This window comes from Papio anubis, chromosome 7 (genome assembly GCF_008728515.1).
Source record: "Papio anubis isolate 15944 chromosome 7, Panubis1.0, whole genome shotgun sequence".
Taxonomy (NCBI): domain Eukaryota; kingdom Metazoa; phylum Chordata; class Mammalia; order Primates; family Cercopithecidae; genus Papio; species Papio anubis.
Genome location: NC_044982.1, coordinates 32815847 through 32830690, shown reverse-complemented (window position 1 = coordinate 32830690; position 14844 = coordinate 32815847). Strand labels below are relative to the sequence as shown.

At 41.6% G+C, this 14844-nt stretch overlaps 1 protein-coding gene across 6 annotated transcripts in view; it reads left to right on the top strand.

Annotated features, from left to right (window-relative positions):
* The window catches only part of PTGR2 (prostaglandin reductase 2), a 34721-nt gene that overhangs the window by 16973 nt on the left and 2904 nt on the right, over window positions 1–14844 (top strand). For 5 of the 6 annotated variants that reach the window (XM_003902031.4, XM_009211934.3, XM_009211933.3 and 2 more), the window contains exons 4-9: window positions 5037–5228; window positions 8055–8225; window positions 10489–10698; window positions 11461–11582; window positions 12999–13086; window positions 14198–14237. In XM_003902031.4, coding sequence (XP_003902080.2) covers window positions 5037–5228; window positions 8055–8225; window positions 10489–10698; window positions 11461–11582; window positions 12999–13086; window positions 14198–14237 — 823 coding nt within the window. The remainder of the gene's footprint in view (window positions 1–5036; window positions 5229–8054; window positions 8226–10488; window positions 10699–11460; window positions 11583–12998; window positions 13087–14197; window positions 14238–14844) is intronic. The other variant, XM_009211935.3, reaches the window with a different exon arrangement.

Here is a 14844-nt window from a genome sequence, read left to right as displayed (position 1 = left end):
AGCTCTCTGATGTTATTAAAGCTGTCATGTAATCTACTCAAGGTTACCTACCCTGCCTTGCCCCTTCTTCCCTGTGGAAACCAAAGATACTTCCTCCAAAAAAAAATAAAAAAGACTCTGGGCCATGCTCTTCCTCGCTCCTTTGCCCTCGTGACCAACTCTCATGCTTCCCCATACGACCCTTCTTGGCATATTGTGCCCTCCCCTCCTTGGCAACTGTAAGAAATTCTTCTTTCAAGGCAGTTGTCTTCGTATCTATCATTTTACCATACCTGGTTAAAACAGAGTCCCGGGTACATATTAAAGCAAGCCTTCATACATGTTGGCCCTCTATCTAAAAACCTCCTCCCACTCCTTTCTCTTTACCTGGTAATCCCTGTTATTCCCTAGATGCCTGCTTTAAAGAGATTTCCTTTGGTAAATCACCCTGAACCCTCAGACTCGTCTAGACCTCTCTTTTATATTTTCCTCTTGACATTCAGCATTTATCCCAATTGAAAGTAATAATTACATGTGTGTAATTGTTAGATTATCTGTCTTCCCTAATGAAAAGTCAGTTTATGGTCTGGGTGCCATGGTTCATACTTATAATCCCAGCACATTGGGAGGCTGAGGCAGGAGATCACTTGACCCCGGAGTTTGAAACCATCCTGGGCAACACAGTGAGACCCTGCCTCAAAAAAAACAAAACAAAAAAACAAAAAAGTTTATGAAAACAAAGTTTTGTATTTATCACTATCTCCAGTGACTAGCATAATGTTTATTCAATGTTAATTGCATAAAGGAAGGAAGAAAAATCACTTTGGGATACTTCCACTAGACATTCTCTATGCATCATTCCTTTAAAAAAATAATCAGACTGAGCAAGGTGGCTCATGCTGGTAATCCCAGCATTTTGGGAGGCCGAGGCGGGTGGATCACTTGAAGTCAGGAGTTTGAGACCAGCCTGGCCAACATGGTGAAACACCGTCTCTAGTAAAAATACAAAAATTAACGGGGCATGGTGGCATGCGCCTGTTATCCCAGCTACTTGGGAGGCTGAGGCAGGAGAATCGCTTGAGCCGGGGAGGTGGAGGTTGCAGTGAGCTGAGATTGTGCCACTCCATTACACTGTAGCCTGGGCGACAGAGAGAGACTCTTGTCTCAGAAAAAAAATAAAAAGAATTGGCTGGGTGTGGTGGCTTGGGACTATACTTCCAGCTACTTGGGAGACTGAGACGGGAGGTTGGCTTGAAGCCAGGAGTTCAAATCCAGCTTGGGCAGAAAGCAAGATCCCCACTCTAAAAAATAGAAAAACCCTAAGCACCTTTTTTTTTTTTTTTTTTTTTTTCTTTTGAGATAGAGTCTTGTTCTGTGCAGTGGCACAATCTTGGCTCACTGCCACCTCTGCCTCCCGGGTTCAAGTGATTGTCCTGCCTCAGCCTCCTGAGTAGTTGGGATTACAGGCGTGCACCACCATGTCCAGCTAATTTTTGTATTTTTAGTAGAGACAGGGTTTCGCCACATTGACCAGGCTGGTCTCAAACTCCTGACCTCAGGTGATCTGCCTGCCTTGGCCTCTCAGAGTGCTGGGATTACAGACATGAGCCACCAACCACACCAGGCTTCTTAAGCAGCTTTAAAAGGGAAAAGGGAGTCTAACAAACGTTAAATAATTGAGATTTTATATCATTCCAATTCACAACTAAAATTAATCATTATGTGTACACAGTATTTTACATGATTATCCTTAATGTACATCTACAACTTGGCTTTCATATTGTTTTTAATTTTTTTAATTTTTTATTTTCATTTGATAGAGAAGATAGAGAAGAGGGTTTTACTTGTTGGCCAGGCTGGTCTCAAAGTCCTGGCCTCAAGCAATCCTCCTGCCTCAGCCTCCCAAAGTGGTGGGTTTATAGATGTGCTTTCATATTCTTTAAGTGACTTTAATGGGAAAACTAGTTCAAATATTTTTATTTTGGTGGTTAATAACATTCTGTTCTGTTGACATCATTTGTTTAGCTATAGGGAATTACTTGTGTGATATTGTGATTTATAATAGGAAGTATTTGGTCTTCTTGCTCTTTGCTGGCACACAATTCCTAAAGCCTTTGGAATCTCCAAGGTGTCTTTTTATATTCTAATGAGATGACAAGTGGTTGGGGGGCTCCTGGATAGCCTCAGGATGGGGGCTGGTTACCAAGGCAACCAACCATATGCTCAGAGAGTTGGAACTTTTATTCGGTTTAATCAAGCATGTCTATATAATGAGGCCTTCATCAAAACCCAGAAGGACCTTGTTGAGGAGTTTCCAAATAGCTGAACACATGGTGATTCCTGTAGGGTGGTGCACCTGGAGAGGGTGTGGAAACTCCGCACCTTTTCCCATACGCCTTACTCCATGCATCTCTTCTATTTGGCTGTTCATCTTTTTTTTTTTTTTTTTTTTAATTAATTTTTGTTCTTTGTCTTTTTTTTTAATTTTTATTTTTATTTGACTATTCATCTATATCTTTTGTAATATCCTTTATAATAAACAGTAAATGTAAGTAAAGTATTTCTCTGACTTCGGTGAGGTGCTCTAGCAAATGAAACCAAAGGAGAGAGTAGACTGGGGACCCTGATTTGTAGCCAGTTTGTCAGAAGCACAGACCATAACCTAGGGCTTGAGATTGGCATCTGAAGTAGGTGCAGTCTTGTGGGACTGAGCCTTTAATCTGTGGGACCTGACACTATATCCAGGTAGACAGTGTCACAATTGAACTGAATGGAATTAGGGGACACCCAGTTGATGTCCTCTGCAGAACTGCTTGGTTGGTGTATGGGGAAATACCCCACCACATCTGTTTTTAAAAGTGTTGAGTGGTGAGTGAAAGGAGGAAAAAGTAGATTTTTTTCCTATATCTCAGAGAACTTATTTCCATTTTTCCTACTAGCTGTGTTTAGTGTCAGGCACTTGGTCTGGCCAGTGTCTATGGCTGCACTTGCTTTTAAGGAATACGTGGGAGGTGGCACACAAGCAGAAGCAAATGTATTCTTACAGAAGCTTCTGCATCAGTTCTCTGTTTCGTCTTTTACGCGGTTTTACCCGGGTACACTGAACCACATGGGATCAGGCGTCCTTCCATGTTTTCCACTTCCTGGTCCATGCTGTGGTCCTCTACATTTTGGATTTCATGATAGAGGCAAGAGTGAGCCACAGAGGAAGAGAGCCTTGAGTACTACCCAGAGAAGTTGTTAGCTCTCCTCTTGAGACGGGGTGTGGTCCCACTGTGACACTCTTGTCTTCGAGGGGTGAAGAGAGCACTCATCTGAGGTTAGGGGGCATGAAATAGGGAGAGTCCTTGGTCTGAAGTTGGGATGAGCAACTGTATAAAAATTACTTCACTACTTTTTGGGTTATTTCCACTGGGGAGACAGAATCCTTAGCCTGAAAGAAATCAAGTTTTATGGTGTATGTGTTGCTAGTTTGTTTTCCATAAAAAATAGTTTTATAGTATCAGCAACATGTGAGTGTACCTAATTGGCCACAATCCTTTGAAACCATCAAAACACTATTTTGTATTACTTTTTGCTAGTATAATGTGTATAATATTACTTCAATTTCCTTAAGTAATTCTTTAAAATTTTTAGCTTTATTTACTAGCATACGTTTCATGCATTTAAATGTACAGTTCAGTGACTTTTAGAATACTCACAGAGCTTTCTTTGCAACTGTCACCTCAATTTTTAAATTTTTTATTTAAAAACAAATTTATTGACAAATAAAAATTGTTGCCAGGCGCAGTGGCCCACACCTGTAATCCCAGCACTTTGGGAGGCCGAGGCCAGCAGATCACAAGGTCAGGAGTTCGAGACCAGCCTGGCCAATATAGTGAAGCTCCATCTCTACTAAAAATACAAAAATTAGCCAGGCGTGGTGTCGCGTGCCTGTAGTCCCAGCTACGCGGGAGGTTGAGGCAGAAGAATCGCTTGAACCCAGAAAGCGGAAGTTGCACTGAGCCCAGATCGTGCCACTACACTCCAGCCTGGGTGACAGAGTAATACTCCATCTGCAAAAAAAAAAAAAAAGTTTATGTTTATGGTATGCAACATGATGTTTTAAAATGTTTACAGGCTGGGCGCGGTGGTTTATGCCTGTAATCCCAGCATTTTGAGAGGCCGCGGGCGGAACACCTGAGATTGGGAGTTTGAGACTAGCCTGACCAACATGGAGAAACCACGTCTCTACTGAAAACACAAAAGTAGCCGGCCGTGGTGGCGCATGCCTATAATCCCAGCTACTCGGGAGGCTGAGGCAGGAAAATCGCTTAAACCCAGGAGGCGGAGGTTGCAGTGAGCCTAGATTGCACCATTGTACTCCAGCCTGGCCAACAAGAGCGAAACTCCACATGAAAAAAAAGAAAAGGAAAAAAAAGAAATATGTTTACATTGTACAGTGGTTATATTATGCTAACATGCTAATTAACATGGATTACATCACATACTTATTGTTTGTGGTGAGAACACTTAGAATCTACCCTCGTGGCAAGTTTCTTTTCTTTTTTTCTTTTCTTTTTTTTTTTGAGACGGAGTTTCGCTCTCATTGCCCAGACTGGATGGAGTACAGTGGTGCGATCTCAGCTCACTGCAACCTCTGCCTCCCAGTTCAAGTGATTCTTCTACCTCAGCCTCCTGAATAGCTGTACAGGCAACCGCCATCATGCCTAGCTAATTTTTGTATTTTTGTAGAGATGGGGTTTCACTATGTTGGCCAGGCTGGTCTTGAACTCCTGACCTCAGGGGATCTGCCCTCCTCAGCCTGCCAAAGTGTTGGGATTACAGGCGTGAGCCACCGTTCCCAGCCAGTGGTAATTTTGAAGTATACAATACATTGTTATTAACTATAGTCACCATATTGTTTCAGGTCTTATGTTTAAGTCTTGAATGTATTTTGAGTTGATTTTTGTGTATTGTGTGTGATATATTACTTATTATATACTTTTATCATTGGGTAAATTAGTAGAGTGGTTTGACATTATTGGATAAAATTATCTTAATGTTTTCTTTTTCAGCGTTGTAGAATGAATGAAGACACTGGCACTGATTATATAACACCTTGGCAGCTATCTCAAGTCGTTGATGGTGGAGGTATTGGAATTATAGAAGAAAGCAAACACACAAATTTGACTAAAGGCGATTTTGTGACTTCTTTCTATTGGCCCTGGCAAACCAAAGTTATTCTGGATGGAAATAACCTTGAAAAGGTGATATATATATGAACGTATCTGATTTTTTTTTCCCCTGTGCAATTCTTACTTTGTGCATTTGATATTCAGTTGTGTTTGTAATCAGGGAAAAATAAAAGCATGTATTTTCTTTTAGCTAGCTGCCAAAATGCGGAAAGCCTTTGTTCCTTTTCACTGTTAGCTGTATAGGGAAGTTTAAATTTTCCTTCTGAAGGTTTGATAATTGAGCCTGCTAAAATAAACTGACAGTAAACAGATTAACAGGAGAAAAACCATTTTAATTCATGTATGTGCACTGGAGCCTCACAGAAGAATAGAAGACTCAAAGGAGGGACCAGATGGTTGAAGGTTTTTTGTTGTTGTTGTTTCTTTGCTTGTTTGTTTGTTTTAGAGATGGGGTATCACTGTGTTGCCCCATCTGGTCTCAAACTCCTAGGCTCAAGCAGTCCTCCCACCTCAGCCTCCCAAAGTGCTGAGATTTCAGGTGTGAGCTTGAAGTTCTTACAGCCTAAAGGAATGGGACTTGAGGCTTTTGGGGGAAATGGCAACAAAAAGGGAAAGGGGAGGAATTGCGTGGTATACAAAGGTTATCTTATTGTAGATAAAGTCTCTCAGGTAATAAAAGTTGTTTCAGAGCAGCTGCCAAAAGAATAGGCAATAGCCTGACTGGGTCTGCTAATGACTTTATTTATGTATTTAGAAACAGTGTCTCACTCTGTCACCCAGGCTGGAGTGATCTTGGCTCACTGCAACCTCTGCCTCCTGGGTTCAAGGGATCTTCCCACCTCAGTCTCCCGAGTAGCTGGGATTACAGGTGTGCACCACCACGCCCAGCTAATTTTTTGTATTTTTAGTAGAGACAAGATTTTGCCATGTTGGCCAGGCTGGTCTCAAGCTCCTGACCTCAAGTGATCTGTCCGCCTCAGTCTCCCAAAGTGCTGGGATTACAAGCGTGAGTCACCATGCCCAGCCATTTTTATTAAACTTTGTGTAGAAACAAGAGTCTCACCATATTGCCCAGGCTAGTCTTGAACTCCTGGCCTCAACCGATCCTCCCGCCTCAGCCCCAGAAAGTGCTGGGATTACAGTTGTGAACCACTGTGCCCAGCCTTAATGGTACATTTTAAACATCAGTAATGAGAACTGTTGGAATTTGAGTTGATTTTTTTTCTTTTTTTTTTTAAGACAGTCTTGCTCTGTTGCCCAGGCTGGAGTGCAGTGGCGTGATCTTGGCTCACTGCAACCTCTGCCACCCGGGTTCAAGTGATTCTCCTGCCTCAGCCACACGGGTAGCTGGGATTACAGGCGCCCACCACCACACCCAGCTAATTTTTGTATTTTTAGTAGAGACGGGATTTCAGCATCTTGGCCAGGGTAGTGTTGAACTCCTGACCTCGTGATCCACCCATCTTGGCCTCCCAAAGTGCTGGGATTACTGGCATGAGCCACCGTACCCAGCCAGAGTTGATTTTTATAGGTACATGTTTATGTTGGAATTGCTCAGAGACTTAAAAATCTTCCAGTGTTGCCAAGTATTTTTCTGTTAAGCATTTCCTTTCTTTTTTTCCCCCATACTTGGGGCATTAACAGAAAGAATATTTTGTCTCTTATGTGGGAATTGTTTTTAAAAGTTTCTTTTTTTTTTTTTTTGAGACAGAGTCTTGCTTTGTTGTCCAGGCTGGAGTGCAGTGGCACGATCTCGACTCACTGCAACCTCGACCTCCCAGGTTCAAACAATTCTCTGCCTCAGCCTCCCGAGTAGCTGGGATTTGGGCACCTGCCACCACACCCGGCTAATTTTTTGTATTTTTAGTAGAGATGGGGTTTCACCATTTTGGCCAGGCTGGTCTTGAACTCCTGACCTTGTGATCCATCCACCTCAGCCTCCATAAGTGCTGGGATTACAGGCGTGAGCCACTGCACCTGGCCTTAAAGTTTCTTTTTAATATAAAGAGAAGTAATATTGTTTTTTACTCTTTACAAATAAAGTATAGAATTTTAGCAAGATTGATGAATGGTTTACTCTTCTATAAACCATATTGGGTTGTTTATTATACTGATGGACTGCCATAACAAAATACTACAGGCTGGGTGGTTTAAACAACAGAGATTTATTTTCTCACAGTTCTGGAAGCTAGAAGTCCAAGATCAGAGTTCTGGAAAATTTGGTTTCTGGGGAGGCCCCTCTTCCTGGATTGCAGATGGCCACCTTCTTGCTGTGTCCTTAGGCAGTCTTTCCTCTGTGGGTGTGCAGAGAGAGAGATCTTGTTTTGTTTCTTCTTCTTCTAAGGACACACAAGTCCGTTTTGTTTTTGTTTTTGTTTTTGTTTTTTTTCCTTTGAGATGGAGTCTTACTCTGTCACCCAGGCTGGAGTGCAGTGGCATGATCTCAGCTCACTGCAACCATTGCCTCCTGGGTTCAAGTGATTCTCCTGCCTCAGCCTCCCAAGTAGCTGGAATTACAGGCATACACCACCACGCCTTGCTAATTTTTTGTATTTTTAGTAGAGATGGGGTTTCGCCATGTTGGCTAGGCTGGTCTCAAACTCCTGCTCTCAGGTGATCTGCCTGCCTCAGTCTCCCAAAGTGCTGAGATTACAGATGTGAGCCACCGTACCCGGCCAGGACACAAGTCTTGTTGGACTAGGACCCCACCCTTATGTCCTCATTCAATCCTAAATATCTCCTTTAAGTCCCTGTTTCCAAATAAAGTCACACTGGGGCTTAGGGCTTTACTATATAAATGTTACGGGGACACAATTCAGTCTATAACACATTGTCTCTACTTTGTTGTCTCAAAACAGGAATTCCTAGTATTTTTAAAGAGTATATATTTTATTTTAGGTAGACCCACAACTTGTGAATGGACACCTTTCATATTTTCTTGGAGCTATAGGTATGCCTGGTTTGACTTCCTTGATTGGGATACAGGAAAAAGGTCATATAGCTGCTGGATCTAAAAAGACAATGGTTGTCAGTGGTGCTGCAGGTGCCTGTGGATCCGTGGCTGGGCAGGTAAACTTTCTGAGAATTATATGATTTTCTGATTATTTGAGGATTGTTATAATTCATAATTGAAATTCTGGATATATGTATACCATTAAAAATATAAAATTGGATAATTTTTTTTTTCTTTTTTGAGACAGAGTCTCCAGGCTGGAGTGCAGTGGCGCAATCTTGGCTCACTGCAACCTCTGCCTCCTGGGTTCCTCATGCCTCAGCCTCGAGAGTAGCTGGGACTACAGGTGTGTGCCACCACACCTGGCTAATTTTTGTATTTTTAGTAGAGATGGGGTTTTGCCATGTTGGCCAGGCTGGTCTTGAACTCCTGGCCTCAAGGGATCCACCTGCTTTGGCTCCCAAAGTTCTGGGATTATAGGCGTGAGCTACCATGCCCAGCCAAAATTCAATAAATTTATAATGGCTTTCACACGTTTCTTGTAGAAATGGGTGTTTTTTTTTTGTTTTTTTTTTTTACCTACTTAGACTCTCTTAATAACAGTAATAAAAAATGCAGATTTTAGTGTCTTATTCTCTGTTAACCAAAAATAGATGTAGTAAATGCTAAAGCTTTGCTTTCATTATTATAAGGAAGAGAATGATAGAGAAGCTGTTTGGAATTCATGAATTAAAAGTCAAACTCACATTTTAAATTAATATCCTCAAATAAGAAACCACTTATTGAATTCTAGACATGTAAACATTTTGATAGAATTTTATGAAGTCGGCCTGGCACAGTGGCTCACGCCTGCAACCCCAGTGCTTTGGGAGGCCAAGGTGGCAGGATTACTTGAGGACAGGAGCTCAAGACCAGCCTGGGCAACATAGTAAGACTCTTCAGTAAATAAATTAGCCCAGTGTGGCAGCACTCCTGTTGTCCTAACTACTTGAGAGGCTGAGGCAGGAAGAGTACTTGAGCCCAAGAGTTTGAAGCTACAGCGAGCTATGAATATACCACTGTACTCCAGCCTGGGTGACAGAGTGAGACCCTGTTTCTTTGAAAAAAAAAAAAAAAAAAATCTTATAAAAGTAAATCCTTTTATAAATAATAGCCTTTATAGATTGAAACCATTGAAAACAAACATTGTGTCTGAGCTGTGATTTTAGTTCACCACAAGCCTGAAAAATAATGAATTGCATGTGATGCTTTGGGTCTGATTATTCCTTTTATGAAATTAGATTTAAGTTGTGAAATTTTATTTTTTAAATTTAGTTATTCTTTGATTTTATATTTTTCAATGAGTGAAAGCCAAAAATTGTGAGATTTTAACATTTAAACTACAGATGGTCCCCAACTTATGATGGTTCTACTTTACAATGATGCAAAAGCCCTATGCATTCAGTAGAAGCCATACTTTGAATTTTGAATTTTGGTCTTTTCCCAGGCTAGTGATATCAGTATGACACTCTCTCGAGATGCTGGGCAGCAGCAACAAGCTGTAACTCCAGGTCAGCCACTGTATGTGGCTGAACAACTCCGTCAATCATGCCCAGCTGGAGTGGATGTTTATTTTGACAATGACCATGAGGGTAAACAACTGGTACTCTATGGTGTACTGTATTGCCACATGGTTTTGCCCAGCCATAAGTGTTCTGAGCACATTTTAGGTAGGCTAGGCTAAGCTATGATGTTCAGTAGGTTAGGTATATTAAATGCATTTTTTGCTTAGGATATTTTCAACTAACAATGGTTTTGGCAGGGCGCAGTGGCTCACGCCTGTAATCCCAGCACTTTGGGAGGCCGAGGCGGGCGGAGCACGAGGTCAGGAGATCGAGACCATCCTGGATAACACGCTGAAACCCCATCTCTACTAAAAAATGTAAAAAAATTAGCCGGGCATGGTGGCAGGCGCCTGTAGTCCCAGCTACTCGGGAGGCTGAAGCAGGAGAATGGTGTGAACCTGGGAGGCGGAGCTGGCAGTGAGCCAAGATCGTGCCACTGCGCTTCAGCCTAGGGGACAGAGCTCCAGCCTGGGGGACAGAGCGAAGATTCCGTCTCCAAAAAAAAAAAAAAAAAAGATGGTTTTATTGGGACATATCCCCATCATAAGTTGAGGAACATAAGTCTAACTTTGTTCAATTTTAATAATTTTTTTTGGGGATGACATTGTCTGCCCTCAGTTCTTTTACTTTCAAATTACTCTTCATTAAAAGCAGCGTAATCTAACCTAAATTGTAATGAACACTGTCATATACCTGTAATATCTTGCATACTTGTATATTTTTACATTTAAATGTGACAATATAAAGCCATTTAATCTTCAAATTTCTCCCCTAGATTGGCCATTTGTTAGGTTGTTCCAGAGTGGTGGGGATTTGTGGAACACATGAGAAATGCGTCCTCTTGACCTCAGAACTGGGCTTTGATGCTGCAATTAATTATAAAAAAGAGAATGTGGCAGAACAACTCCGTGAATCATGCCCAGCTGGAGTGGATGTTTATTTTGACAATGTTGGTGGTAACATCAGTGATACAGTGATAAGTCAGGTTGTTTGCTGATTTCTATTACAAATTTGAATACTGCATTTTATATGTTGTGATATCTTTTTACCTAATACTGAGAAAAAAATTTATAAAATTGGAGGGATTATTGTGACTTAATGTGATGATCAGTATTGTATTTAAGTGATACAAAAGAGCTTGCTGATACCTACTTCCCTTTACTTGCAGATTTGTACTATGAACTTCAATTTCAGTTATTTGCTACCAATATTATATTTTTCACTTTTGGTTTATTTTTGTGAAAAATTACAGTTGCATTGTTGAAATAGTGAAGCTCTGACCCCTAACTCACCACTGACCAACTCACAGCTATGGCCCCAGACCTTGTGTAGAGAATGGGTTTCACAGACTGCATGTATTTATGTATATTTACTAACAATATTATAAAATATCAACATGAGTTATTAACACTACATAGTCCTTTGCTGCATCTAAAATTATTTGCAGTTGAGATTATTAAATTATTTAAATCCAAAAAAATACAGTTCTACCACTAATAAGTAGCAACAACAACTAATGTAATTCTTTTGCTGATTACCAAACATTTATTTGCCTCTGTGTTCCTTTGGAATATAATTATTTCTAGCTAGCTCAAATTCTCAAATGCCTCTAACAGGTAAATTAAAAAAAAAAAAATCGAACTAGTTGACAAAAAGGATTAAATAGTCAAGGAGGCTTTCATTATGGCAGCCATAAAATCAGTAAACATAGGAACGGGATATTTTATCATCATTTTTCTTTATGCAGATGAATGAGAACAGCCATATCATCCTGTGTGGTCAAATTTCTCAGTACAACAAAGATGTGCCTTATCCTCCCCCACTATCCCCTGCTATAGAGGCAATCCAGAAAGAAAGAAACATCACAAGGTGTGTTCTTCCTCTTTGCCCTTATTACCGGTTCATGGGGTTTTAAATATCATAGATGTGTATGAAATCTATTGTTCTTCATAGACACTTTTTCTTTTTTTTTTTTTTTTTTTTTTGAGACGGAGTCTCGCTCTGTCACCCAGGCTGGAGTGCAGTGGCCGGATCTCAGCTCACTGCAAGCTCCGCCTCCCGGGTTCACGCCATTCTCCTGCCTCAGCCTCCCGAGTAGCTGGGACTACAGGCGCCCGCCACCTCGCCCGGCTAGTTTTTTGTCTTTTTAGTAGAGACGGGGTTTCACCGTGTTAGCCAGGATGGTCTCGATCTCCTGACCTTGTGATCCGCCCGTCTCGGCCTCCCAAAGTGCTGGGATTACAGGCTTGAGCCACCGCGCCCGGCCGACACTTTTTCTTTATTAAATAAAACCTTAGGTCGGGTGTGGTGGCTTGCACCTGCAATCCTAGCACTTTGGGATGCTGAGACAGCATCCCAAAGCAAGCAAGGTGGATTGCTTGAGGCCAAGAGTTCAAAACTAGCCTGGCCAACATGGTGAAACCCCATCTCTACTAAAAATACAAAAAATTAGCCGGGCGTGGTCGTGGGCGCCTGTAATCCCAGCTACTTGGGAGGCTGAGGCAGGAGAATCACTTGAACCCGGGAGACAGAGGTTGCAGTGAGCCAAGATCACCTCACGCACTCCATCCAGCCTGGGCAACGAGAACGAAACTCCGTCTCAAAAAGAAAGCTTTAAAATACACATTTTTTAAGCCCATTCAATATTTAGGTTTTGGCTAACTAGCTCCCTGAAAACATACTTACTGGCTTTGACTGGCCTGGGTTAGGTCACATGAGGGTCGAGAAAGGATGTTACCCACAAAGGAAAAAATCACGGTGCTATTAACCAATGGGGTTGTAGATACTGGGCAGACAAAAACTTATTATTTTGACATGCTGTCTCGCTCAGCCGCCCAGGCTGGAGTATAGTGGCACGATCTCAGCTCACTTCTACCACCATCTCCCAGGTTAAAGCGATTCTCCTGTCTCAGCCTCCCAAGTAGCTGGGACTACAGGCACCTGCCATCATGCACAGCTAATTTTTATGTTTTAGTAGAGACGGGGGTTTCACTGTGTTGGCCAGGCTGGTCTTGAACTCCTGACCTCAGGTGATCTGCCCACCTCGGCCTCCCAAAGTGTTAGGATTACAGGCGTGAGCCACTGCGCCTGGCAACAAAAATTATTAATAGAAGTCTTCTACAGTTATACCTGTAACTCCGCATAAAACTGTATCTGACCAGACTCAATGTGATTATGTCCTAATATTTTAAGGATTAACAGATACTAGAATTCTGGAATGGTTTGATCTTGGAATACCACTCCCGTCATATTCTCTGATCATTATCCTTTTCTTCCTCACTGCAGGGAAAGATTTCTGGTGTTAAATTATAAAGACAAATTTGAGCCTGGCATTCTACAGCTGAGTCAGTGGTTTAAAGAAGGAAAGCTAAAGGTAGAACTTCTATTCTTTATCAATATAATTCTTCCTGCTACTTGATATAATTTTGCATTATTTAAATGTACTATAGCAAACATATTAGTTTCATTATAAAAATTCCTACAAAAGAAAAGTATGCTGAATATTATAAATTAACTCTACCTCCCAGGTGAGTATAACCTCCTGATTAACAAACCCTTAACAAACCCTTGTTTGTTATTCCCTTTATCTAAAATTTTTTAGCTTTACTTTCCATAGATTATATCACAAAATCAATAGGTTTTCCCCCAAATGTAAAATTGTTATGTTTATTAATTTAACAAATATTTATGGGATGCTACTATGTGTTAGAAGCTGTGCTTTCTCAAAAATCATGTAAGCACCTCCTGATGCCTTTAGCACCATACTTCTTCCCTGTCCTCCCTGGACATCCTAATGTATGTCTTAGTTGTTGATTGAAAGTCAGGAGTTATTAATCTGGGCTTCAGACATACTGGCCTAGGCTGTTCTTTTTTTTTTTTTTTTGAGACAGAGTCTCGCTTTGTCACCCAGGTTGTAGTGCAGTGGCGCAATCTCAGCTCACTGCAACCTCTGCCTCCTGGGTTCAAGCGATTCTCCTGCCTCAGCCTCCTGAGTAGCTAGGATTACAGGCATGTGCCACTCGCTCAGCTAATTTTTGCATTTTTAGTAGCGATGGGGTTTCACCATGTTGGCCAGGCTGGTCTCGAACTCCTGACCTCGAGTGATCTCCCCATCTCAGCCTCCCAAAATGCTGGGATTACAGGTGTGAACCACTGCATCCAGACTGGCCTAGGCTATTCTTGAAACCTGCAAATGATAGGCAAAGTTGTACCTTTGTATGCTTCTGTACTTTTCTTTTTCTGTTTTAGAGTGTATAGCTTGTAATCTGTTACTAATTGAAGAGATTAAACAACGGGAAAATGGGATATTACTTTAAAAAAACCAATTGATAGGAAGCTTTTCTGGACTACCTACATGAAATAAAGAGTATCTATTTTTAGACAGAAGGTGCTAAATAGTATTGCTGCCTTTTGTAAGTATGGAAACTATTATATAGAAACATTGAAGTTTAAAGACTATTAAATCTACCTATTTTGATTTACAGATTAAGGAGACGGTGATAAATGGGTTGGAAAACATGGGAGGTAAGATGAATGTAGACTTATTTATTATATACATGTGCTCAACACACAAAGATAAAGTCTTTTTGTTTTTTTTTGAGACAGAGTCTTGCCCTGTTGCCCAGGCTGGAAACAGTGCAGTGGCGCGATCTCAGCTCACTGCAAGCTCCGTCTCCCAGGCTGATGCCATTCTCTTGCCTCAGCTCCCAAGTAGCAGGGACTACAGGTGCCCATCACCACGCCGGGCTAATTTTTTGTATTTTTAGTAGAGACGGGGTTTCACTGTCATAGCCAGGATGGTCCCAATCTCCTGACCTCGTGATCTGCCCGCCTCGGCCTCCCAAAGTGCTGGAATTACAGGTGTGAGCCACCATGCCTGGCCCTTTTTTTTTTTTTTTTTGAGATGGAGTCTTGCTCTATCTCCCAGGCTGGAGTGCAGTGGTGTGATCTTGGCTCACTGCAACCTCCACTTCCCGAGATCAAGCAATTCTCCTGCCTCAGTCTACCAAGTAGCTGGAACCACAGGCGTGCACTAGCAGGCCTGGCTAATTTTTGTATTTTTAGTAGAGACAGGGTTTCAACATATTGGCCAGGCTGGTCTTGAACTCCTGAACTAAAGTGATTTGCCTGT